This window comes from Sesamum indicum, linkage group LG6 (assembly GCF_026168435.1).
Source record: "Sesamum indicum cultivar Baizhima isolate 11 linkage group LG6, ASM2616843v1, whole genome shotgun sequence".
Classification (NCBI taxonomy): domain Eukaryota; kingdom Viridiplantae; phylum Streptophyta; class Magnoliopsida; order Lamiales; family Pedaliaceae; genus Sesamum; species Sesamum indicum.
This window is the reverse complement of record NC_142662.1, coordinates 27824393-27850924: the sequence shown is the minus strand read 5'-3', so window position 1 is coordinate 27850924 and position 26532 is coordinate 27824393. Positions and strand designations below refer to the sequence as shown.

Sequence of the window (26532 nt, the reverse complement as noted above, 5' to 3'; positions counted from 1 at the left end):
GCCAAAGCAATTGGTTTGGAGGATTAGGCCGGCCCACAACCATAAACTGGGCCTCAGTGCCCCAAACTTAAATATCCATTAACTAAGTCTACTCTACTACAACCTTTGAAATTTTAATTAATAATCCACCGTATTATATGTACAATCCTCCTCCAACATAACATATTTATACACCCATATTAATTATTAACATAATACAATTATGTGCAGAGACACGTCAAGTTATTATTTGAATGAGTGATGAGCATTTTGCATTGTAAGAAGAAGTAGTACTAGTATTTAGATTAGTTGAAAATATAAATTGAAATGTCGTGAGTTGAGTCAGACTAGACTAGACTCAACTCCTCATCACTCGCTCTGCCAACCCCAACCTCCTCATACTCTCCCAAACCCCAATATTTATTTATTTTAGGGTTAAATACACTTTTATGCATTTTATCTTATTTACATTCTTAAAATATGAGAGATAATAAAAACATCCTTAATAAGATAATTTGGCATCGATAACATAAAAATACCCTTCTCACTTACCCCATTACCTTTTTATTCTACTCCCTAAAATATATTTTATTAAAATATCTCCTCAAACTATTTTTAGTGATTTAAAATTTACTCATATTTTATTTTAAAAATAATATTTATAATTTATAATTTTTTTATAAATTATTGAATACAAAAAACATTTATAAGCTTAATATATCTTTGTAAACTAAATAAATTATGCTAAAAAGTACATGTAAATATGTGTCAATATATAATGCATATAATATTATAAAAAAAGTATGTTATATAATTTATAAATTTTTATTCAGTTACATGTCCACATAATAAAAAATATATTATATCATTACTTAAAAAGTATAGAATATTATTTCTTAATTATATTATAAATTTGTAGATTTTACAGTATATATATGTTTGATGTAATATTTCAAATTTTCTATTGATAATTTATTTTTAAAAAAAGTTCAATATATAAAAATACAAGCAAAAATTATATAAGTTTTTCATCAGTTGTATAAAAAATATAAGAATGTAAATTTATTGAGTTTATACAGATTCTATACTCAGTGTAAAATTATAAATTTTGGATAGTATTTATTTTAAATAAAAAAATTTATAATAATTCAGATTATATTTTAAGAGAATGATTGTAGTAATAGAAATATTTTAAGGGTGGAAATAATAAGGGCATTTTCATTATAAAAAATTAGTGTATATCATGAGGGATCATTTTATTATGTTTCATAGTTAGGGGTGTAAATGCACTATTTCTTATTTTTTTTATTGATATGGTTTCTTTCATTCCACAAAAATCAGTCCAAGAGGTCTTGCCCCTTATCACAAAATACATCACTTGGGAAGAGAGGGGGTGGGATTGGTCCGTCCAAATTGCTCCGTGTGCCCACTTAGCCACACCATGAACAAATTTATTACAGAGCCTTGGAATTTTTCTAAAAGTCCAATTTAGATCCAAATTCCAAATCCTCCTAATTTCCAAAACATCAACTGCTGCAGCTCTATCCACTTGTTCTTCCTGATTCATGATCTATTTGATGGCATCAACAGAGTCCAATTAAAAAATGCACTGCTCCACATTAAGTTCATGCAACTTTGTGGTTGCCAGTCAAAGTGCTCAGACCTCAGCAGTTGTAGGATTATAGGCAAAGCTCTCACATGCTTCCAACAGGAAAATGTTTTCATTATGATCTCGGCCAACAAAAACAGCAAATGATTTTCCATCCAAAAAAGAAGCATCAATACTAACTTTATACCAACCTGTCGGAGGGGGCTGCCAGACACAGTGGACTTGTTGATTAATATGCTTCGACATCCTCACTGAACAATGCTCTTCCACTTTTTTTAAAATGACTCTCGTAACTTCCATTGGGGTGGGAGGTTACTTTGCGTGAGTCTTCTCATTGCAAGCTTTCCAGATGCTTTCAAGAATGATGACCCATGTGATGAGGAACTGGTGTTGGGTCTCCTAGTCCGGAAAGAGATTGAAATTTGCATTTGAGATTTGCAAGAACCACTCTCTAATCAACAAGTGGGACCAACGATGGACTCACTTGCCATTTAGAGAGTATCCAAATTTGTTCGGCGAATGAACACCTTAAAAAAAAATAGCTAACGTCCTCCACCTAAAAATCACAAAAAAAGCATTTAATATCATGAATCGAAAATTTTTTATCAAGTTTACCTCGAGCTCCCAATCAAGCAAGATCAGTAAAGAAAAACCTTTTAATTGAGTTACCAATTGTTTCAGCTAGCTACTTGTTCATGAGAACAACCGGCAGACCAGCAGTCCGTATCCATATTTGAACTATAAAAAGATCCACTTCGTTGAGGGCTTCGCCAAGGTCTTGACACAACTAGATTCCCTCAAAATGACTATGGGCTCTCACTCCAAATCCGGCGGCGATCATCTTCATTATAAAGGATAAAAACTATAGTATTTTGGGCTATGGTGTTGATATGTATTTAATCCTTTATTTTATTATAAAATGGAAAGTGTGTCTGAATATGTCTGTTTCTTAAGAGGTGGCGAGTTTTTATTGGTTCTATAGCTATTCACTTCTCTTTCTTCCCCCAATCCAACCCATCCATCCTTCTGATCTTATTATTAATCTTCTAATCAATCACAACTTATTATAATCCCTTTTCTTCTCTCTCTTTCATGTGTGTGTGAGATAGAGAGAGAGAGAGAGAGAGACATTGATTCGTTCATTCATTCTGTAAGAAATACACACACACACACCCCTTATTTTGTTTACTCTTCACTTTCACTTTCCAGTTTTTGCTGCAATTTCCAGAGTCCGATCCCTTTTCCGATTTATGAATGGCAGCAGCAGCAGCAGCCACCGACCCATTACTCCTCCCTACTCCTCCTCAACTCCACGATTTCAACCTCGATATCTCTCCTCACTCCTTCCCAATCCCCACCAACACCACATATTCTCTTCCTCTTATTTACCAACAACACGATTATCTAGATGATGACCACCACCACCAATCCTCCTCCCTCGATACTCCTCCTTCTCCACCTCATCCCCCTTCCTCTTCCTCCTGGGCCCGCAAGAAAATTCAACGCTGCAAAACTGCCCCCGCCATGGCTGTAATGAAAGATTTCCGCTCCCCCCATCACTCTTCCAACCCCCATCCCCATTCCGATTCCTCTTCTCTCCTCCGACAAGCCGCTCTTTTGCTCCTCCTCTACCTCTCCCTCGGCGTTATTATCTACTCTTTCAACCGGGACCATTTCTCCGGCGCCGAGACTCACCCTGTCGTCGACGCTCTTTATTTCTGTATCGTCACCATGTGCACCATAGGCTACGGTGACATCGCCCCCTTGACGCCGCTCACTAAAGTCTTTGCTTGTGTTTTTGTGCTCGTGGGCTTTGGATTCATCGATATTCTACTTACTGGGGTTGTCAATTACGTGCTTGACCTGCAGGAGAATATGATCCTTGCCGGCATTAAGGCGGCGCCCCAACAGCAGGGTCAACATCCGGAGCACAACCCCAGATTTTCTGCCAGGAACTATATAGTGGACGTGGCCAAGGGCAGAATGAGGATTAGACTTAAGGTAGGCTTGGCTCTGGGGGTGGTCGTGCTGTGTATTGGTATGGGGACGCTAGTTTTGTACTTTGTGGAGCGTCTGGATTGGGTGGATTCCGTGTATTTATCAGTCATGTCAGTGACGACGGTGGGATATGGAGACAGGGCATTCAAGACTCTCCCGGGAAGATTATTTGCGTCCATATGGCTATTATTGTCCACGCTTGCCGTGGCCAGGGCATTTCTATATCTGGCAGAAGCCAGGATTGACAAGAGGCACCGCAAGATCAGTAATTGGGTGTTGCATCGAGGTATTACTGTGGAGGACTTGCTGGCTGCTGACATAAACAACAATGGCTTTATTAGGTAGGCAATTGCAACTTCATTCCTCTTATCACTTTTCACCAACTTAATTGCATAATCACATTTTTTAGTTTTGCTTCTCAAACTTTTAGTTTCGACTTTCCGATATGTTTTCATGTACGTATAGCTTTTTCCTTCCTTGCAATTTATGTCTGTGTCTGCTGGCATACGCTTTTTGGCTTTGACCCCGCAGTCCTTACTAGTGTTGATTAGATGCTGATGATCATCAATATGGTAGACCTTAAGATCATGGGAAATTGATGTGGCGCTCAAAATACAATATTGGGACTCAACTCCAGATAGTAATTACGTTTGAGTGAACAGTGAATGCTACATTTTTCTTTCCAATCGTTGACAAATACGAGAAGCTTGATGTGCACTATTCTTTTAAAAGGAAAGAATTTTGTTTGTTCTTCATTCTTGACTTTGGTTCCCATTTGTTGGATAGCTATACTGTGGACTCGTAATTTTTGTATTGAGAGAGAAACAAAAGAGTTGTAATCTTTGGGTTATAGGTAATTGAGAGAAGACTCTAAACACTGTCAATTTGAGTGATTATGCATTGTAGAGTAAATTCATTTCCACTGCTGCATGCATTTCCATTCTTGATTAACCATGAATGTCTAGTTTCAATACTTTACGAATTCCATATGATGATATTTTGTTCCAAGGAAACAATTACTGAGATGTGAAATGGTATTATACTATTATGAGTATATTACAGGAGTCTGATCGCTATTAATCTTTAGATTCTTGGTTTATGAGTTTAATGTGTTGGCTCCTATCAAGGGACCTTTGTGTTGGTAAAACCAATATGTCCAATCAATGATGAGTGCTTAATACAACATTGCATTTGTAGTCTCTGGTATGGAGTTGTCTTTCCACATGACATTATTTAGATGAAATGATGGAATAATTTCATAAAATTGTGGTCCCTGTGGATCAAGTATCTTGTTGCCTATTTAACAGGGGAAAGACAATGAAATTTGTAATGTTCATGGTTGATAATGTTGGAGCTCCTTTTAAGATTATTAGATAAATCGGGGGATCTTTGTCTTAGGTGCTTCAGATATACAATATAACTACCAACTGATGATGGAACATTTCATCCCTTTTGCTTTCTCAAAGCAGCCATGGTCTGGATTTGGTGGTCTTTACAAATTATATGGTGATATTCCAGAAGTCGTCTATTGTTATGCCTCCATGTTTCATGAATTTTCTGCATCACCTACAGTTTGTGTTAATTAATCATATGAGTTGTTTATCCGCCATTGAGAACTAAACATTGCATCTGTGTATTGATACAGTAAATCAGAATATGTGATTTACAAGCTGAAAGAGATGGGGAAGATTAGGGAAAAAGATATCCTGCAGATATGCGATCAGTTCAACAAGCTTGATCGCAATAACTCTGGGAAGATTACGCTTCCTGATCTGTTGGAGAACCATTTATAATAGCATTTGAAGTTTTCACTCTGTTTATTCACTGATGTAGGACAATAGTGATGATACAAATTAAGGGAAGGTTGGAGTGTACAGGTAGGTAGCTTTGGGGCATTGAGTTTTTTGCAGTTTGTGTATTATTTGTGGATTGTGTAGAAACTTTGTGAAGTGTGAATGTGAGATAGGTAGAGTGATTGGGAAGTTGCTTGGCATTGTATAACATATAGAGCTGGTGATTGGATGAGAAGACGCAGCATAACACATTGGAAGTGAAAATAAGAGATGGTTGAAAGATGAGAATAATATGTTTGATTACATATTTGGTGTGGCAAGCACAGTCAATATATATATATATATATTTGTATGGTTTAAAAGAGTAAGGTCATTATCTGATGTGCTCAGCAGCAAAAGTCATTGGTTGCTCTGAGTGGATCATGATTTAAGTGTAAATATGCGGTTTCACTCACCTTGCAAAGCATTTTAAAAATTACTTTTACACTTGTACGTACCACTTTTGGTAATTTCATGTCAACTTTTAATTTTGCTCTCCATTTTTTAGTGGCCCAATTTGATCGACTTATTTGTAAGTTTTGTCTTTGTAAATAATCTTTCGTGATGTTAAAAAATGGTCCATATTCTTATATCTTGCTCGATTTCAAATATGTACGAATCTTCAGATAATATATAACAAATATATATAAAACCTGCAAATTATACTGTAACTAATTAATATATAAAACTTTTAAGAAAATAAGAGTTGCCTGTATATCTCTTGTTCATAGAATAAACATATATAATATAAGAATATAAAATATATATTTACACATCATATCATATTATTTAAAATGAAAACCAACCAATATTTTACATGTCATATGAGATGGAAAAGCTGGTTTAATTCTAATTTGCCACATACATTTATTTCTATAAATATAAATAGTTAATTAACTTTTTATTAATTATTCTTTCTCATCATTAATTTCTTACTCCATCTATTTATGTTAAATTCTTAATTAAGTTGCTTTCCATTTTTAAATCTTTACAATTTTACATCAATTAATTTAAGTCATTTTAAATAAAAACTTTTAAAACTAGGTTTTGTCCTTACATCAATTAATAGATACCCTATAATATATATATATATATTTTTTCTTGAAAAATTCTATTTTAATAACAAAACCTTTCACAACCTTATTCAGGAAAGACTCGGAAATGATCTGAAATTGAATCACCCAACCCAACCAACTTTAAAGCGTGAACAATTCCTTCAAGTCCAGATTGAACAATTATATATATAAATTTAGAGAGAGAAAGTGTGGGTGTGAGTCAGAGTCAGAGTAGTTCCTCTCATACTCAAAGACATTTAATTATTCAACATACAATATATAACAAATTAAACATAATAGAAACAAGCGATTGTACGTAGGTAGGGTACGTGGTTTGTATTTTAAGAGTGATCAGAAGCCTAGCCTGAAGGGAACACCAGTTTGTGGCAACCATTGGTTTCCTGCAAGAAATATGCCAGGTGTGTATTTGGCTGCCTGGTTGGGTCCCAGAACTTTGAACTTTGAGAATTCCCTGTTCCTCCTATCCGTTCTTGCTCCCGGTCCCCTGTTTCCAAACTCATACATCTCGCAACTCTTGTGGTTATTGCTACCGTCCCACAGCTTCCACCCTTCTGGCCTGATGAAATCACCCAACTCGCTCTGCATCACCACTGTCAGTGCTTCACGTGTCCATGGACGCCCCAGATATGACGGCACTTGGAACCTGATTGGGAAAAGAAACTTGTCCGGGATAATCCTGCAGTTTTGGATCACCAACCCGTTGCTCCCTCGAGGGATTTCTCTTCCATCAGCTGTTACCGTGTTGAACTGTTTTGGCAACGGTCTCCTCACAACTATCTCGCTGTCCTGGATCACTGCGTCCCCCTTTCCGAAGATGAAATCGATGGTTCCGTAAATGCGGCAGTTGCGGTAGAATTGACGCAGAAACTGGTAGTACAAAGTGTCTTGGTGACCCTCGAAGCTGCAATCAAACATGGCCGACATGTCGCCTACGGACCTGAAAGCAACAGCTTGGTGCCCCTGTGGACCGGCCTCATTGCTGAATGTTATGCCCCGGGCAATGAATCCAGTTGCCTCGTTAGCTGCACACACACACATATATATATATATATGAGATATAAGGTATAAGGTATATATATGCAGTAGACTTATTATAATCAAACTAATATTAATTATTCAAGTCATCATGCATGTGCATATATTATGTACATTATGATGATTACTTACCGAATGTTGCCGTATGCATTGTCCCAATATTCATAATTCCATAATTTTTGTTCCCAGCTACGATTGTCCTCCCAATACCGTCTCCATAGATAAAGATGTTGGTCTTCTTCTTGGTGACTATGACCTGCTCCCGATAAATACCGGCCTTGACGTAAATGATGAATCTGCCTTTGTTGTTGTCGGGGCATGCTGCAATGGCAGCACCAATGGTCTTGAAACGCCCGCTCCCGTCCTTGGCAACCACGGCGTTGGGAATGATACCTCCGCGCTTCGCCAATAGCTTCCGCTCCGCAGGTCCAAACCAGCTGGGATATTCATCGTGGTGGTTGGCGGACATGAGACGACGACGACCACTTCCTGAGGTAATTACCGTGGTGACATTCTGATGAATAGGCTGATAGTTGAAGAGGGTCAATATTTGAGGGAGCTCAGCGACAATGTTGACGGCATTGTGGCTGAGTTGGGTGGAATTGTGGGTGCCATTGGCGACGGCAGCTTTATACTCGGGGTTCTCAATTTGATCCAGGCAGGTGGTGTGAAAGGCATAAACGGCGGTCATCCAGCTAAGGAGCTCGTGCGCCCGTTCCTCAAGGGTTTCCATGTCGCTACCGCCCACCAGGGAGATGGACTTCTGAAGTGTATCAACGGCATAATCCAGGAAGTCCTTGCAGTCCTGGACGGCCACATGATTGAGTTCATCGGTGTCCTTGTTGACGACAACCTTGGAGGTGGCCTCAGATGATTTCTTGACCTCGTTGAGAGTGGACTCAACGACGGCGAGAATGTAATCGTTGGCAGTGGCAGAATTGTTCTTGGCGACAGATTCAAGGCTGCCGGCACAGGCTTCCTTGTAATTAGTAAGCTCACAGATGGAGGTGACCATCTTCATAGAGGGCATACGGGTTTGGGATTCTTGGGAATCAGAGGACCCATTGCTTTTCACCATAACCACGACTCCGATGACGACACCAATGACGAGCATGACGGACACCAGAGACACAGCGATCTTCCCAACCGCCATGTTGATTTCAGGTAGCTAGCTAGATTGATGCTCTTGCTGTTTTGATAATAAAACGTACGTACCCTACTGTACTATGTGTGATGATTACACACGTAATTAACACTTAAAACAATTTGGTTATTCTTATACATACATACATACATGATACAGCAGAGTGGTGGTGGTTGTGTTATTGATATATAGAGAAAATAAAAAAGAAAAGACTGGAAACTCAACCACCCCTTTTTACATGTATCATGTAGTGTACTATATTTGATTGATATGGAAACGCAGGGTAGAGTAGTTTATATACTACTCACCTCCACACCCCTTTCACTCCTTGTACTCTAATTTACATCCCGACATTTCTGGATGGCCTCCAATTCCAACAAATTTTAACCTTTCAACTTTTCTTTTCATATTTACCATCCATCCCCCACTTTCTTCTCATTCACAATCATATTTCTAGGAACAAACAATAACTAATTATATATATATATATATATCCTCTTTATTGTTAATTATAAGATGTATATACATTAAACTGCAATAAACACCTTCACACCAACTTTTTTCATGTTTATTTAAGAGAAGCATAAACAAAAGTTGTATTTTTTAAATACCTTCATTCAAACTATAATTCCTACCTCCCAGGTGTTATTACTTTAATTTTGACCAACTAATTTAAATTGCTCAAATTAAATATAAATATGTGAAATTTGTATATTTGTTCAGTGATATTTATATTTGGTTAATGAAAATCTTTAATGAAAGCAAAACATACAGTGGATCATAAATGTGAAGTGGTTGAGCAGAAAGTGGAAGTGGACGTGGAGGCTGGGGGATCACCCATCCAGGACCAAGAATAGAATAGGATGGCCACCCCACCCCACCCCAGGGAGAGAGTTTGAGAAAGAGGAATTGGAATTGGATTCAAGCAAAGACTTGACTGCACTGCAGGATCTGAAGTCTGAACCCCCACCCCACCCCCACCCCAGACACAAACTAAGTTGAGAAAAAGGGAATTGGAGTTGAGAGACTGCATAGTAGCAGCAGTAGATGATATGAGAAGCGACGAGGCCAAAATCTTGCTGGGTTTCCCCCCTAATTCTATTCCCTCCCCAACTCAGGTCCCTCTCCCTCCCTCCCTCCATCTTCCGTCCTAATTGTCTCTGTCAATCTCAAATTCAATTTTGTAGATTAAAGCTGCATACAGAAGGAAAGCTTGGCAAACTCATCCTGATCGATTTCCCCCTCATCTCAAACCTGAGGCTGAGTCCAAATTCAAATTGGTAACCACAATTTTGCACTTTCCTAAAACCAATTATTTCTGTGCTAATTTGTTGGTGTTTAAACTTAATGCAGATCTCAGAAGCCTATTCTTTCTTCACCAACACTGGTAAATTAATTATTTTTTAGTTTTACACTCTTTTAAGAAAGTGAGGAAAATGGCCTCACCCTCGCTTCCAAATTCAAATGAAATGAATGCTTTGCTACTTATTCTCCTACAACAGCTTTGACTTTGAGAATCATTTAGGCTATTTGATACGTTTATCTTCCAGTTTTTACTAAATGGGCTCATCATTCCTGATGGGTCCAAATTACTGTTTCTTTTCTGTTTATATGAAGAACAGGAAGATGTTTCTCATACCTTTCGCAGCATGTGGCTGTTAATTCAAAAAATAAAATAAAATATGCAACTTATGTATTTACGTCTGTCACAGGAGGAAATGGAAGAATTCAGCCAACAGGTATTTCCTTCTGGTTTAGTAATGGCAATCATCAAACAAGAATTACTATAATGTTGATTGATCCTTCACCAATCACCAGCATCATATTCTCGGGTTGTGAAAACTGGAGTTCCAAGAGCACACCGTGGACAAAGAAACATGAGACTTGCTTCTGTTCCTTTCCTTGTCATAATTTTGGGAGCACTTACGCTTGGTGGATCAACTGCTTCCAGGTATTCTCTATATCAAAATGTTGGTTTCAAAGTCGATTTTATTCAACTTGTTTTGATGATTTGGTATTTTTCGAATCTCAGGGCTTATCGAAGACAAAAGGAGGCTCAACCTTCTTACAATCCTTTTCTCCCGTGAGCTCACACACCATGCAGTTTAACTCTGTACAAATATATAAATACAATGTAATACAATTGTATGCTACATGAATTGAATTGAGGGAATAGATTCCTGTTTCAATGGGCATAATGTGAAAGTTCACCCTCATTTTGAGTTATATCATATATATGGGAATTGTCGGCACAATGAACACACCAGCTCTTACCACCATAATTCCAAGACCTCATCATGCTAAGCAATAGGAGGAAAGCAGAAAAATTTTACATAACCACCATAATTCCAAGGCCCAATTTTGGGCATTACATTACCAGATGCTCCATATCAAGAACCACCACCAGTATCTTGTTTAGTTTCTAAAAGAGTTATAGCAATAGGTTGCCATCCCCCTTGTGTATGCTTGATCCATTTCTTCATGGAAATTATCATATTCAAGATCCGAAATACCTCACCCAAGGGGGTTGTTTTTAAGCATGAATTTCTAAGAATCAAGGCTGCTTCATACCTAGAAGTAGAAGCAATGATATCAGCAATCAATTGCAGAGCCAAATACATTTAGGAAATGGAAGCGATTAAATATCAGCATACTGTTACCTGCATTCAGATGCTATAAATGCCGAACGCCCACCTGGGGAAGTTAGGAACTTCTGAATTGCAGCCCAGGTTGTTTTTGGGTACTGTTCAGTATTACCACCGATAGGATTCTCACATATCCATAACCTCTCAATCCTACCAACATAAAGCTCCATCTTACCTAAATGTTGCTTGACTATCATTTGTTGGTCAAGTGCACATTTTAAAGCCTTTCTTACATCAGTGTAGCGGTATTTTGGATCACCATAGCGAATACAGTCGGTTATATTAGCTTCTGAAGGTGCAATCTTCTCAACTTTCAGAGTATTCAAAGCTAGTAAGATAACACCTATAAGGCCTTGTACATATTCAGGCGGCGGTTGGCATCCTTGACTTCCCCACACACCAGGCACAGAAGAAGATGAGGAAATAGGAAGTTTAGAATGAAGATACTTACCATCCACATTCTCAGAGAAAATCATCTGGCTATCGCACTTATCGCTGCCATTATCATCTAAGAAAGAACTAATAGGTTTCAGAGATACAATGGACTTAGACCTAGAATCTTCTCCACTTTGACGAATTAAAACTGGGTCATTCTGGTAGAAACCAGGGTAATTAGACATGCTAAGCTTGCTAACATCTGGGAGTGCAGCAGACAATGCTGCAGAAACTGTAGGTCCATCTGATCTTGCAGGAGCTGGATGAAAACTATTATTTTGAGAATTGTAGGGAACCAAATTTTCTGGAGCATAAGGAGGTCGAGGCTGTATGAACTGATTGTGCAAATTGTCATTAAGGTTAGTTGAGTTGCTAAATGAGGTATTGATAATGGTGGGAATTAGATTTGGAGCAGACCTACTCGATGCGATGGCTTTTGTGGCTGCACCGAAGAACTCGTGAGGTGCTGTTATAAACTGTTTTGCTGGTATACTTTCTGGTTGACGAGAAAACTGCATGTCTTTCCTTTCTTCAAGTTTAATGGGCAAACTTGTCATCCTTGTTATGTTAGCGCGATTGGCAGCTTTTGAAAAGGATGGTAGTTTAAGGTAGCTATCAGCAATCCTTCCAGGACCAGGGAACTTCTGGCCTTCTGAAGCAAGAATAACAGCATTGGTAGAAGCAGGTTCATTTGAAAGAATGTTTTGACAGACAGAAGTCTGCTTCATTTCTTGTTGAGAAGCATTAATACCATCTGAATGTTCAATACTAGTGAAAGGCGAACCCCCATAGACAAGGCTTGTCCAGTACCATACACACTTAGCTGCAGCAACAAGAGCAACAGATGCTTTAGTGGGCTGTGCCAGAAGGATATTATATCTTCGCATGCGTAATTGATGGAGAGCATTTGAAAAATCCCTGTCACCGGAGATAAGCAAATAATTTGCTGGGGCAGGATTGTCGACTGCCCAGAATAGCATGTCAACTAATATTTTCTTGTCACTTGCATCTTTTACCCCTGTTTGTCAAGCACACATGAGCAAATTATCAACTAATGCTATCAAACATCATATATACATATATATATATATGTACATTGACAAGAACCAATAGAATTTTATTTTCCTTGAGAACTTCTGACTGAACTTCAGCATAAGCACTACACAATCTAATTGTGCCAAGTAAACTCTAAACCATATAACAACCCAAAATCTCCTAAAGATGAATGTGCACGAAAACTCAAGCATTTTAAATCATATAGCAGCACTTACAATCTCCTTCGTCGCTCCAAAATACATAAATAAGTAATCAATATCCAAGAACAAAGAAATCAAAGTCTCAAGTGATTGACAACCATCAAAAAACAAGAAGCAAAAAACCATCCAGGTGGCAGCTATAGGACAAATTCATTTTGGAGTCCCCATATATGCTCTCAGAATAGAGGGAAGGATGGTAAGAAATTACACAGACACGTTGCTCCTTTGATGATACAGATATTATGTGTGTGTGTGTGTGTGTGTAGAAGGAGAGAAATACCGGCGGGGACGTGGTTGAGAGCGATGCCGGTGCTGGAGAGGGCGTGTTGGATGGAGGTGGGAATGCGGGTGGTATCGCCATACGCCGAGATGGTGACAGGTCCACAATAATTCATTTTGACAAGGGCAGAGCTTATGTTCTGGGCAATCACATGGGGGTCGCAAGCTTTAGGCACCTGGCAGTTCTCTATGTCCCACCAAACGGAGGTCTTGGCGATCTTATACTGGGGCTCCACTCCGGTGGCGGCGCCAATGAGGTTGTTGGCCGCCGGCGCCTGTTCATCACCCGCCATCACCCTACTCAACCCAGCAGCAATGGCATCAAAGGCAAATGAATTTTATTCTGGAATGGGGTTTCCGGCCCGCCTAAAGAAACGGAGGGGTTTTTGGGGTTTTGAAATAAATAATATTGAGCGGAGGATGTTTAGGACGAATTACACTTTCCATCCTCGAACTTATCCGCTAATTTGATTATGATAATTTTGATTCTCAAACTGTCAATATTTTTTTTGAATTTGATCATTTCCATTAGTTGTCTGTAAAGTTGGGCAAGAGGAACAAGTGCAATTACTAAAAGAATCAAATTCGGGAAAAAAAAAAACTACAGTTTAAGGATCAAAATTAAATCAATAGTAAAATTTGAGGATAATTCTCCAGAATTTTTTACTGAACGGGAGCGCCGGAAATGCTTTTGAAGTAACGTATTTATGAAGATGCCCTCTACTCCAATCTTGTTTTGCAGACTTGTACCCCCTGTTCACAAATTACAATTGCTCTGCATATGTCTCCCCCTGTCCTCGCTGCCCAATGCTTTATGTATTAAATCACGATCACGACGCCATCCCTATCCCCATCACACATTTGTCTCTGTAATCTTGGCTAGTGCACATTTGTCTTCCTCTGAATACTTGTTTATTTCACGTATTCTAAAACTGATTTCATATTTTTACCCTGGTTTATTGATATGCCACTTCACTTGTATTTTCTCGTTCCGCATTTCCCCTTGCATACAAAACTTGATTATTAATTACACCCATATGACCAACCAAAAAGTTGTTCAATCAAATGTTATATGCATCAGCGCCTCTACTGTCCATGAATACAAATAATCATACATTATATAAACAATGAGGACCACGCTGATTCCTTCATTATAATTTGGGTAGACGGAATTTCTCTTGGCAACATTTATCGACTCTCCTGCTCAACGGGATGTAGCTTCAATCCACCTCTCATGTTAGGCCACCATTTTCATCAGCTGGTCCTGGACGAGTATTTAGAAGGGGCTGGAGTGCTTTGACTACAATGCTCATGTTTGGCCGAAAATCAGCTTCATATTGTACACATAAAGCGGCAACAGCAGCCATCTGGATTCAAAACATAGTAGCTACAGTCAGAATACATCAATTGGATGGTAACAATACAATACTCTCTTTACCTCCCAATTCATTTCAACACCACCTAGATACATATGAATGTATACACATATATGTCAAGCACCTTCTCCTAGCCTCTATTAGGCATTGACATGTTAGCGGGAAACATTAGAAATCAGCAAATTACATCAGACCAATAACACAGCAGTTGGGTCATAAAAACTTGCAAGAAGGCTTCACAATAATGACATTCTGCTGTAACAAATGTTGCGCAGAAGATGGCATAAAATTGACATAAAAATGGCAATTCAGCTATTTATTATCATTAGAGTACATAATTACCTTAGCAACAGCCTTAGGTGGGTAATCTACTCCCAGTCTACTGTCAACACATTGCCGGACCTTATCTTCACTCAGTTTTGGTGTAGCCTGAAAAATACAACAGAATCACAGAGCAAAGTAATGTAAGAACAGGGAGACGAGGTTATAAGCTAAAATTTGAAAGAAGGAAATAATTAAAATGGAAAAAAAGAGAGTACCCATGTCACTAAACTTTGCTGTCCACGAGGTAATGTGTGATCAACAGGTTTGCGCCCAGTGAGAAGCTCCAGAAGGACAACACCGAAGCTGTATACGTCACTCTTTGAGTTCAGCTGTCCAGTCATTGCGTATCTGCCAAAACACAAAATAGAAAAAATACACCAACAGGTAAGATCACATCAATGACATTATTTAAGAGTCAAAAGGTGAGGCCTTCAAGAAACTTATTTTCTGGAAAGGATGACAAAGGTTTATATCAATCTTTCTATGTGGGTGTACAAATATGGATTTGTTTATGCAGCAAAGTGCTAACTTTTTAGGTTCCAAACCAAGAGTGACGGTGGAGGGGTAATAAAGGAGGTAGCAAAAGAGAGACATATGTGACACCCAAAGCAGCTTACTCTGGAGCGTGATACCCAAACGTCCCAAGGACGCGAGTTGAGTGAAGACGTGCTGCCATATCAGGAGCTTGATTTGATAAATCAAAGTCAGCAATCTTAGCTACATCATCATCAAATATTAGTACATTGCTGGACTTAATATCACGGTGGACGATGTGAGGCTCTGCTTTTTCATGAAGATATTCAAGGCCCTTAGCAGCTGCAACAGCAATTTTCACGCGTTGAGCCCAAGAAAGAACTGGACCAGGTTGTGCTCCTTTAACGCCTTTTCTTCCTAAAAAAAATGTAGAGAAATTAAATTTATACCTCAGCAAATGTAAAAGACTTGCTGCTTTTCCTTCTTTCTTTTTCGCACTATTAAAGGGTTGGGGATGAGTATAGGTTTTATTTTTATCATGAGAAAAAATGGCATCCTGTAGTGCATAATACATCCTGAAATTCAGCTGAATAAAAGCAAATCAAATGGCCTGTATACGAAAGTGACTGCATTCATGGGATGAAAGAAAATAGAAGCAATATTAGAACATAATCATGATGTTACATATGAAATATTGTCCACAAGAATTAAATGGGAGGAAAAATAAGTGAAAGAACATAACTATACTGTAGCAAGTGTTATTCAACATACCATGAAGAATATCGTGAAGAGATCCATTAGACGCAAATTCATATGCAAGAATACGTTGATTTCCATCGGCACAATAACCAAGTAGTTCCACAAAGTTTTCGTGTTTTAGCCTTGAAACCATTGACACCTGCAAATTCAAAAGTACGATCTTTTCAATGCTTAATACCTAATTCCTGAAACAAGAATTAGATTCCATATTCAAAACAAACCTGAGCTAAGAATTCGTCATCTGGTTGTTTGCTTGTATCCAATTTCTTTATAGCTGCAGCTCGGTCATTCTTAAGAACTCCATAATACACTCTTCCATACGAGCCTTCCCCTATTAAGGAATCTGTGCTAAAGTTACTTGTAACTTCCTTGAGTTCATCCACTGGAATTGAGGGAACTGCAATGGGCTGGACTTTCACAGCTTGAGCTTTTGATGCAGCTTCGGTATTTTGATAGCCTCCATCTTTCCCTACCAGAATAACTGATCTTAGTTTTTACTAATTTTCTTGGTAACAACGAAACAAAGCGAATCATGATGCCCAAAATAACAAAGTACGCTTTTGTATGAACAAACAGAATGCTTTTGCAAGCATAAAACCACCTAATCAGGGACCCTGATTGAATCAACACCTCTGACTTGTCCTAATACACAAAGCGTTAGAACCTAAAACCTAATGATCCTTCGGAGAGTTGAGAAGCCAACAGCTAAGGTCCCAGATATGAACAGGAAGGTCGAGTTCACAATTTCAAACATCAAGCATATAAACTTCATGAAAGCTAACCAAGAAAAACACCACACTCAGAGCAGGTTAAAATGCACATAAAGATAAAAGATATATTAAGCTGTCGGGTGCAAGACATGAACCACTAACTATAGGGGCTGTTGAATTACCAGCTGAATTTTTTACTGTGTACTCGCCTCCACCATCAGCATGTTTGTTGATCTCATCCTCTTGGCAACAGCTAAAACAACTCATATTCTTTCCAGCAAAGGATCTCCTTCAATGTGCTTTTCTGTCCTATGAGCAAGAAGAGAAGCTCATAACGTATTTTTTTAAATCTTGAAAAATGATCTCAAGGAGATGTGTGGTGTTACTGGTGTATTGGATTAAAAAAGCATACAAGAATCAGCCGAAAGGTCAAATATCACCCTTGAAAGAAGGACATTATGCAGTTAGTCCATAGATCTAAGTCAGATTATCCTAATTTTAGAGCTGTGACTCTGCGTAGACATTTATATGCTAATGTAAATGAGAGCAAGGATTGTGTAAATGACAAAGATGAGTGTGGAGAGCAATTACTAATTTAGTTGGCAGCCCAAGGTTTTTACTGGACTATATATGTACCAGGGACATGGAACCTGTGTGCGAGTGAGATAATTGTAATTGTAAATGTAATTTACAGCACGAAACCCATATAAATACAAAAGTTTCAGCAAGAGAGTAAACGAAGCATGTTCCAGAATTAGCCGCCAAAAATCAGACAGACAACAAGCATTGCGTCATCCCTTTTTGAAGCAATGCACGTTAATTACTGAAAGACTAGTATTATTAATACATGGGAAGGGTACCAAAGTTATTCCCAGGTTGGCAAATCAGCTCCTTGTTGTGGGGGACTGTACTCAAAAGCATCAGCGTTAAATAATCTGCTTAATGTTAGTGTATGAATATGTAGAAAGGCAAGTTGAAGAAGAGCGTATCATTATCACTGAAATTTGGTATAAAGGAGAATGGTATGGTATGCGCAAGTGAAGAGCTAGTCCGGGAAGGAGGTGGGACAGAAAGGGATGTGGGATAGCATGCAATTATATGGAGTAGTAAAACAAACATGAGGAGGGAGTTGAGGTTGAAATCAGTTGGCACTGGACAGAAGAGAAGGAAGTAATAGATGAAGAAATTCATTCATTCATGTGAAAAAGGGATTTGACACTAGTCTAGTATTAATTTAAAACAACAAAAAAAAAAGGGGGGGAAAATAAGAAATGAGAGCGATTGATGAGAAACAATACCCAGTAAAGCAGAGAATGATGGACTAACGGAGGCGGAGCAATACACAAATTTTAACTGAAATCCAATCTGTGCAACGCCAAAAACACACAAACACACACTCTTTCTTGGGGGGGAGAGAGGAAAGAGGGAAAGTGGGAGGGGCGAAAAAAGAGAGAATTCGAAATTGGAAGGCGGCGATAAAGACGGAAGAAATTAGGCGAAATAATGCAAATGGACAAATAATGTCCCTTCCCTGTCCTCCACTTTTCATTTATTCATTCTGTTCTGTATTGCATTCTATTTTTTAAAAAAACTGCCGGACCTCACCCCAACTCCAACGAATAAAATCTCTCTCTCTCTCTCTCTCTCTATCTCTGAATCATCATGCATCAAAAATTCACAGTTGACATTCATTCATCATCACTTCACTTCATGAAAGCTGACACCACAAGACAAGACAAGACACATGGCAAGGCAACATCGCAGGTAGTAAGTAAAATACATATACATACATACATATATGTATGAGCGAATAAGGGTGCATGTGCCACACAGACTTCTTGTCCGCTCCCAACCTAACTCATCAAAACCACAATCAATTGCTTGCATGTTAACTACGACTTAAAGATCTCTCTTTTGTGTTTCCCCAACTATATATATATATATCATCATCATCTCTGCTCATAATAATAATAATTATTATTATTATTAATCATTACATTGTTATAATTATGTTTAATAATCCAATATGCTTTTACATAATAATTATTTTATGAGGATTGAATTTGGTCTAAATCCTTGAAAGAAGAAAAGAAGGGGGCATAATTATTAACATTGGTTGATTGGGTGGGGGTACGTACGTGGGTTGTCTCATCTCATGTGCCCACTTCCCACCCACCCTGCTCTCAAGGAAATGTCTCATGCTTATGGAATACAAAGAATAAGTGATTTCCATCCACTTTTTTTTTTTTTGATTGTTCCTCTTCTTCCCTAATTTTTCTCCAACATCACATCACCATTCCCCATTAACCATTTTCCCCCCTCTCCAATCCAATCCAACCTTCTCCTAATATTTTTTCATATACATATATATTATTATACCCTTTTAAAATAATAATAATAATAATAATAAATAAATATGTAATTACTCTAATGAATAAAACAATCATGAAATTTGCAATGATTGGCAGAGAAAGAAACAATAAGTAACGATTTGGACAATGTATTTAGTCCCCAAATCCCTTATGTGTGTTGTTTAAACTTTAAATAAATAATTCTCAAAATGTACAAAACTCAGACAGAGCTGATCTACTCTGCTCTGTCTTTGTCTTAATTACATTGGAGGTAGGTAACAACCGCTTATCTGGAAAACTATATTGGAAGGGGAAGGGGAAGGGGAAGGCGGCCAAGACAAGAGACCACCCGCATCAGCATGTGGTGTTAGAGTTAGACACTTTGGATGTCTCATCATCATCATTGTTACAAATCAAAATTAATTATCATAATCTACCATATGTTATTATTATTAAATTTTTATAGTATTTCTAACCCCACTCGGACACTCCCACTCTAGTGTCGCCTTATTTCCAAATCCCTCCTTATTTTCTCACCACTTATTCTATTCCCTCTAACCTAATTCCTAATTCCTAATTACTTACCTACACAATAAAAATTCAAATATATAGTATGGAATTTCGATATTTATTTTAATGTGTAGAGAGTAGAGAGAGGGGCTTCCCTGCCCATGCCCATCATCATCTTCATCATCATCATCATCATCATCAATGCATCTGCACATGTACTCAACATTTAAGTAAATTATTAATTATAAAAAGAAAAAAGGGTACAGAGAGAGAGAGAGAGAGAGGGTTATGTACCAAAAATATGACCCCACCCCCCAATACAAAAAAGTAGACCAACTAAAGAAACAAAAACCACCACTCACCACTTACCACTTACTACTTACCACTTACCATCTCTCTCTCTCTCTCTCTCCCTCCCCACCCCATCCGCACCTTTCGCCACCGCCCCCCCCCCCCCCCAACCTCCCAACTTGTCTTTACTTTATTCTTCTCTTCCTCCCGATTAACTCTTTCTTTTTGGTGTTCCATTTCCGATTCATGGAGCTCTCCGGCTACTCTTTCTGCGCCTCCCCTACCTGATTCATTCCTCAACTCAAGACTTCCCAACTCTCCCTACTCTCCTTTGCTGCCTCTTCATCCCCTTTTATGGAGGAGGCTAGATTTGGAGCCCAACCTCAGCTTTATTATGGTATGCCCTCCACAGATTTGCGAGCTATGGCCAAACGAGGCATCGAGTGGGATCCCAACGATTGGAGATGGGATGGGGACCTCTTCATCGCTACCCCTCTCCATCCCACTTCCTCTAATTTTCAGAGCAGACAGTTGTTCCCCCTCCAGACTCAACTCACCACTACTGTTGCTTCCTCCAACAGTTGTTCCTCCTTTTCTGATGAACTGGATCAACCCACTGTCAAGGATAACAGGGAATTGGAGAAGAAGAGGAGGGTCCAAGACAATAATTTGTCTGCTGATAATCTTACTCTCAACCTTGGTGGACGAGGATACGCAGTGTCCGCCAACACGGAACCAACAACCGGGAAGAAGACCAAGTTGGCTGCCCCTACGCCCAATCGTGCAGTTTGTCAGGTTGACGATTGCGGGGCTGATCTGAGCAAGGCTAAAGACTACCATCGACGACATAAGGTCTGTGAGATGCATTCCAAGGCTAGCAAGGCACTCGTAGCAAATCAAATGCAGCGGTTCTGCCAGCAGTGCAGCAGGTCAGTTTTTATTCTTTGGTAATATGTTTGTCACGTCCAACGCCATTTTAACATTCAAATGGCTATTGGTACTGGAGAATGACGTCAGGGCTGGAACAAAGATGTGATCTTAACATAGCCTCTCCAATACTTGGTACCCCTGAGGAATATGGAAGCAAAAGATTCACGAATTGCTAATTGATCCAATCCGCATGTTTGTTAGATGGTACTGAATGAAATTGGAAAAGATGGAAAAAAAAAAAAAAAAGGGTTTTTAGATGAAACTGTACTTGTCATCTTTGGAAATCGATTCATGTCTGTAACTGTATTTATGGCATACATGTATCTTCTCTCAAGAAGCAGAAGTTTTTTGCCTCGCACACTCCCAGAGCTTGGTACTTCTGTACTCTTGGAAGCAATAGGTTCATAGTTCTTATATGAACTTACATTTTTGTGAGTGGTGGTATTGAATGATTCTTTGATTAACCAGGTTCCATGCACTTCAAGAGTTTGACGAAGGAAAGAGAAGCTGCCGTCGGCGCTTGGCTGGCCACAATAAAAGGAGGAGGAAAACACAGACAGAGAATGTCAGTAATAGTAGTCCAATCAATGACAACCAGGCAAGTGGTTATCTGTTGATGAGCATACTGAAGATACTCTCCAACATGCACTGTAAGCAAACGATGCCTCCCTGTCTAAGAGAAAATCGTGACTCATGACATGATTTGCAGAGCTGCTTGTGATTCATTATTTTGATCATTTGAGGCCTATGACAACTCCAACATTGATTGCCTTCTGATTTCCATGTCTTTCAGCCAATAGGTCGAACCAGACAGATGATCAGGATCTCCTGTCTCATCTTCTGCAAACCCTTGCCAGTCAGGGACCCTTCCGAAGAAACATATCTGCGCATCTACAGGAATCTCAAGACTTGCTCAATAATTTGCCTTCACTGGGAAACTCAGAGTCCGTACCTGCGTTGCTCTCAAATGATTCTCTAGGACAAAGATCTATGCAGGAACATTGTACAACTACTGGTGATGAAATGCCAAGAAAAATTGGGGATCTGCAAGCCAGTTCTCAAAGGCCGGGAATCGTGTTACACACCCAGGCCACTTCTCAAATTTATGATCAAGGCAGGGAGACTTCTGGTGGGAGGAGCAAACTCAACAATTTTGATCTGAATGACATTTATGTTGATTCTGATGATGGTATGGACGACATAGAAAGATCAACCGTTCCACAGGGTCTAGGGATTGGGTGTCCTTCGTGGGCGCAACAAGAATCTCATCAGTCAAGTCCTCCTCAGACTAGTGGAAATTCAGATTCTGCATCTGCACAGTCACCATCCAGTTCCAGCGGAGAGGCTCAGGTATATTCTATTCTAATTTAACATTCTCTTAGAAGCCACTGGATCTATTAGATGGAAAAGAGCTTTTCTCTTAAAATGTCAAAGTGACATCTAAATTCCCATCTCTTGAAGAACTTTTCCTTGTTTTCTATGAGATAAATTTATTCACTCATGATGTATATCATTTGTTCAGCATATATCTGTATGCTCTTCTGTTATTATATTTCTTTCTGTTGTCCTCGGTACATTGAAGTCTAAGGATTGTCTTGTCTTAGAGGTTTATTGTGATTGTAGAGCCCATGACTCCCATCAGCCGTCTGAGATGAGCAAACAAAATCAAGATTGGCAAGTTCAAAGTCGTTTTTTGATACATTTTGTCAAAAACCGGGAAATTATACGTGTCCATCGACTTGGGTACCGACTAAGTATGAAAGATGTTGTTCACTAGATCAAGTTGTGTTGGCTATGCCAGAATTCTTGCTTTTTAATCCTTATTATGATGTTATGTTATCCAGGGATAACTTCTGTCAAACTAGATCATTTTCTTTAGTATTAGCATCGAATATTTTTTACCTGCTTTTATTGTTTATTATATTTATGTTCTATTCTTTTCATCTATTTTGTTACAGAGCCACACAGATCGCATTGTTTTCAAACTATTTGGCAAAGAGCCTAGTGATTTTCCCATTGTTTTAAGAGCGCAGGTACCTTTTGATTTCTACGATGTTTGTTAACTCATACATCTCTATTAAGAGAACTGGTTATATTTTCTTTTCGTGAGTGCTTCTCCCTTCCCATTCACCCTCTACATCTTTCTCTCTGACAGTTTGAATATGTGAATTTTGAACTTCCAGATATTTGATTGGTTATCCCATAGTCCTACTGACATAGAGAGCTACATTAGGCCAGGCTGTGTCATTTTGACTATATATCTTCGTCTGTCTGAATCTTCCTGGGAGGAGGTATGGTTTCTGCTAATACTTTTGAAACATCATTATGGACTTATGGCCCCACATTCGTTTTAGAACTTATGTAATTGCTGAGTTCTAATTATTCCTTTTTTCCATTTTCTTTTTGTTTTGTTAGCTCTATTGTGATCTGAGCTCCAGTCTAAATAGGCTTTTGAATATCTATGATGATGTATATTTTTGGAGCACGGGTTGGATCTATGCCAGGGTGCAGAATCAGATGGCATTTGTTTACAATGGTTGGGTCCCATTCTGTTCTTCCAATACCTTTCTCTCATATGTTCTCTCATGGTTTTGAATATCTGTATTTAGACATTTGTTTGAGGATATGATACTTGGACCTATTTGGCAATGCAGGTCAGGTAGTTGTTAACACATCTTTGCCTCTTGGGACTGATAACTATACCACAATTCTGAGTGTTAAACCTATTGCTGTGGCATCCTCTGGGCAAGCTCAATTCTTTGTCAAAGGCATTAATTTATCGCGACCTTCCACGAGGTATGCATTGTCAATTGACATGCTCCGAGCCTATGCTTGTTTTATTCATGGATCTAATAGAGGAAGTAATATATATAGGCATTTCCTGCAATATATCCCAAGCTTAGGATATTATTATGTGATCATCATTGTTTTGATGAAACCATTATGATACTGAGATTTTATTTTATCCTCGGTATGCTAGGTTACTCTGTGCACTGGATGGAAATTATGTGGAAGCCAGTACTGAGTTGGTGGAACACGTTGATGGCCTTGAGGGGAGTGTTCAATATCTTAAGTTTTCCTGTTCGGTGCCTGCAGTTACAGGAAGAGGTTTTATTGAGGTACTAATTTAGTCTGCATATAATAAAATTGCTCATCATATGAGGCAAATTCTGTTTTAACATCTGGTGCATCAAGTATTGTATACTGGTAATACAGCATGAATGCTGTTCAGATGATGGTTCCTTCGCAATGACTTGAGTTGCTAACTGAGGAACTTCTACATCATGAAAATTCGTCTTTTTGTTACACAAAAGCTGTAGTCTCATGAACCGCCTGAATGGATGCAATGTGAATAATATATATTTTCTGATTTAGAAAGTACTGCTATTCCTTCTCGCTGACCTGTTGTTATTCCTCACATTCAGGTTGAAGACCATGGTCTCAGTAGCAGCTTCTTTCCGTTCATAGTGTGCGAGGATGATGTTTGCACTGAGATTTGTATGCTAGAGAAAGAAATAGAATTGACAGATATAGATAATTTACACAGAGGGAGATTTTATGCGCGAAACCAAGCTATGGAGTTTATACATGAAATGGGATGGCTTCTCCATAAATTGCAGTCAAAGCTGCGATTTGGTCATGAAGGTCCTAATTTGGGCTCGTTTCCCTTTGAACGGTTCAAGTATCTTGTTGAGTTTTCGATGGATCATGACTGGTGTTCTGTTGTAAATAAGCTCCTGGATATTCTTTTCTATGGGATAGTGAGTGGTGGAGAGCAGCCTTTCGTGAAGTTTGCTCTGTCTGAGATGGGTCTGCTGCATCGAGCAGTGCGGAGAAATTCAAGGTCTCTAGTGGAGATGCTGTTGAGATATGTCCCTGAGGAAGTAGCAGATGAACTAAGTTCAGAATACCAATCCCTGGTTGAAATTGACAAGAGTTCCTTGTTTAGACCTGATGTTGCAGGACCTGGAGGTCTGACCCCTCTTCATGTAGCAGCTGGTAGGGATGGATCTGAAGATATTTTGGATGCTTTGACTGATGATCCTGGAAAGGTAATCTTGTTCTTCTTTCCTGCAATTCTTTTGTGTGTCCTGTAAGTGGTAGAGACTGCCCCGAATGGCTGGTTCCATCGCCGCAAGCTTCAAAGAACATTGCAAAACCAGTGCTCATATAATTTAGTTTTAAAAATAAAGCAATCTTAGTAGCACTCAACTGTATCGGTGGACTAGGTGTGACCGACTTCCACAGCCATTCTACTTGAATATGTACAATGTACAGCACGTCTTTATAATTTTCCGTCTTTTCAGGTGGGAATTGGAGCATGGAAGAGTGCCCTTGACAGCACAGGATTCACCCCTGAAGATTATGCTCGACTGAGAGGACACTACTCTTATATTCACCTGGTCCAGAGGAAAATCAACAGAAGAGTATCTTCTGGGCATGTAGTTGTCGACATATCTGACACTGTTTCAGATAGCAGCATCAATCAGAAGCCAAATATGGAACCTCCTGCTAGTTTTGAGATTGGAATAAAAGGCATTCAGCGACCTTGTGGTGTTTGTGCTCAGAATATGGCCTATAGAACTGGGAGTCGAACTCTGCTTTACAGGCCTGCGATGCTCTCCATGTTGGCCATAGCTGCCGTATGTGTTTGTGTGGCTATTCTTATGAAGAGCTTACCTCGAGTTCTGTTTGTCTTCCGTCCATTCAGTTGGGAGATGTTGGAATATGGTTCCAGCTGAGGTCAACTTGATAATGAGTGTGACAAAGATAACCTAATTTGTTTTTTTGTTTGTGTGCACCCTCAAAATGTAGTACCGAAGCACTTGGTATAAATAGCTGTTTAGAGAAGATTTCAGAATCCGTAAGTGTAACAATAATTTAAGAGCTTTATCAAATTGTTTCTCTTTTCTGGATTGGAGTATCAAAGCAGCTTCACTATGTATGTAAATTGTTGCAGTTACCCTATGTAATTTATTTGTGAAAGGATGGCACATGAGAACTATTTGGTGGGCTCTTGACCATGTCCACAAATCAACCCACTAAATGCGTTGCTTTCATTTTAGTTATTTATCCTGTCTTGTTTTTACCTTTTATTATCACTAAGTTGTTGGACGAGCGGATGCAATCTTTGATGTCGCTCGTATTTGTTTCCCAATGTACTGAAGATCTTGTAAGGGGGTTCCCAGCCGGTGCTAAAAACAAGGTTAAGAAATTTGGCCAAAAATGTATCAAAGCTGGTGGAATGATGAGCAATCAGTTGCAGTTGATGAGATTCTACCAACAATGGATCTACACCTAAAAATAATTGAAGGGTACTCCAAAAGGGAATGTGAATAAGCTGCAGTTGATGCCCAAGAATTTCAACTTGTAATCCAGACGAATATAGCTTTTCTGCGAAAGAATTGGAACATGTTCTAATTCCATAGGTTAAGCTTGATAATTTTATGTTGAAGAAAAACTGAATAATTGAGGGAAGTGGATAATTTTCCTAGTCGTCGTCAGAGAATCAATATATA

The 26532-nt window shown here is 38.8% G+C and overlaps 6 protein-coding genes across 11 annotated transcripts; 3 read left to right on the top strand and 3 right to left on the bottom strand.

The window, feature by feature from the left end:
• The first annotated feature begins 2648 nt into the window (after positions 1 to 2648).
• KCO5 (Ca2+ activated outward rectifying K+ channel 5) lies at positions 2649 to 5686 on the top strand. The gene is made up of 2 exons (XM_011081177.3): positions 2649 to 3927; positions 5232 to 5686. Exons 1-2 carry the CDS (start codon positions 2843 to 2845, stop codon positions 5377 to 5379), a joined length of 1233 nt encoding a protein of 410 aa, XP_011079479.1. The 5' UTR covers positions 2649 to 2842; the 3' UTR covers positions 5380 to 5686.
• A 955-nt stretch (positions 5687 to 6641) lies between these two features.
• Positions 6642 to 8954, bottom strand: LOC105162989 (pectinesterase 4). Its single transcript, XM_011081178.3, has 2 exons — positions 7662 to 8954; positions 6642 to 7516 (listed from the first exon to the last, which is right to left on the bottom strand). Exons 1-2 carry the CDS (start codon positions 8680 to 8682, stop codon positions 6825 to 6827), a joined length of 1713 nt encoding a protein of 570 aa, XP_011079480.1. The 5' UTR covers positions 8683 to 8954; the 3' UTR covers positions 6642 to 6824.
• Positions 8955 to 9467: 513 nt separating this feature from the next.
• Positions 9468 to 10871, top strand: LOC105162990 (Chaperone DnaJ-domain superfamily protein). 2 transcript variants are annotated; one of them, XM_011081181.3, is made up of 6 exons: positions 9471 to 9791; positions 9861 to 9953; positions 10027 to 10060; positions 10386 to 10412; positions 10492 to 10624; positions 10706 to 10871. In XM_011081181.3, exons 1-6 carry the CDS (start codon positions 9726 to 9728, stop codon positions 10758 to 10760), a joined length of 408 nt encoding a protein of 135 aa, XP_011079483.1. In that variant the 5' UTR covers positions 9471 to 9725; the 3' UTR covers positions 10761 to 10871. The 2 variants fall into 2 exon arrangements, with proteins under 2 accessions (XP_011079482.1, XP_011079483.1); XM_011081180.3 differs by having other exon boundaries at positions 9468 to 9791; positions 10386 to 10624.
• A 112-nt stretch (positions 10872 to 10983) lies between these two features.
• On the bottom strand, positions 10984 to 14169 carry LOC105162991 (uncharacterized). The gene is made up of 3 exons (XM_011081182.3): positions 13290 to 14169; positions 11334 to 12771; positions 10984 to 11244 (listed from the first exon to the last, which is right to left on the bottom strand). The coding sequence occupies exons 1-3, from the start codon at positions 13579 to 13581 to the stop codon at positions 11064 to 11066; spliced, it is 1911 nt and encodes a 636-aa protein (XP_011079484.1). The 5' UTR covers positions 13582 to 14169; the 3' UTR covers positions 10984 to 11063.
• Positions 14170 to 14296: 127 nt separating this feature from the next.
• LOC105162992 (Protein kinase superfamily protein) lies at positions 14297 to 18744 on the bottom strand. 5 transcript variants are annotated; one of them, XM_088881807.1, is made up of 9 exons: positions 18230 to 18577; positions 17792 to 17836; positions 17114 to 17240; positions 16443 to 16690; positions 16234 to 16360; positions 15606 to 15879; positions 15204 to 15336; positions 15007 to 15093; positions 14297 to 14655 (listed from the first exon to the last, which is right to left on the bottom strand). In XM_088881807.1, exons 3-9 carry the CDS (start codon positions 17196 to 17198, stop codon positions 14521 to 14523), a joined length of 1089 nt encoding a protein of 362 aa, XP_088737933.1. In that variant the 5' UTR covers positions 17199 to 17240; positions 17792 to 17836; positions 18230 to 18577; the 3' UTR covers positions 14297 to 14520. The 5 variants fall into 5 exon arrangements, with proteins under 5 accessions (XP_088737933.1, XP_088737934.1, XP_088737935.1 ...); XM_088881808.1 differs by having other exon boundaries at positions 17114 to 17235; XM_088881809.1 differs by lacking the exons at positions 17792 to 17836; positions 18230 to 18577 and adding an exon at positions 18726 to 18744.
• Positions 18745 to 20243: 1499 nt separating this feature from the next.
• Positions 20244 to 25925, top strand: LOC105162993 (squamosa promoter-binding-like protein 1). The gene is made up of 10 exons (XM_011081184.3): positions 20244 to 21012; positions 21482 to 21663; positions 21807 to 22363; positions 22972 to 23046; positions 23197 to 23304; positions 23429 to 23549; positions 23668 to 23809; positions 23994 to 24132; positions 24439 to 25065; positions 25321 to 25925. The coding sequence occupies exons 1-10, from the start codon at positions 20438 to 20440 to the stop codon at positions 25753 to 25755; spliced, it is 2961 nt and encodes a 986-aa protein (XP_011079486.1). The 5' UTR covers positions 20244 to 20437; the 3' UTR covers positions 25756 to 25925.
• The last annotated feature ends 607 nt before the right edge of the window (positions 25926 to 26532 follow it).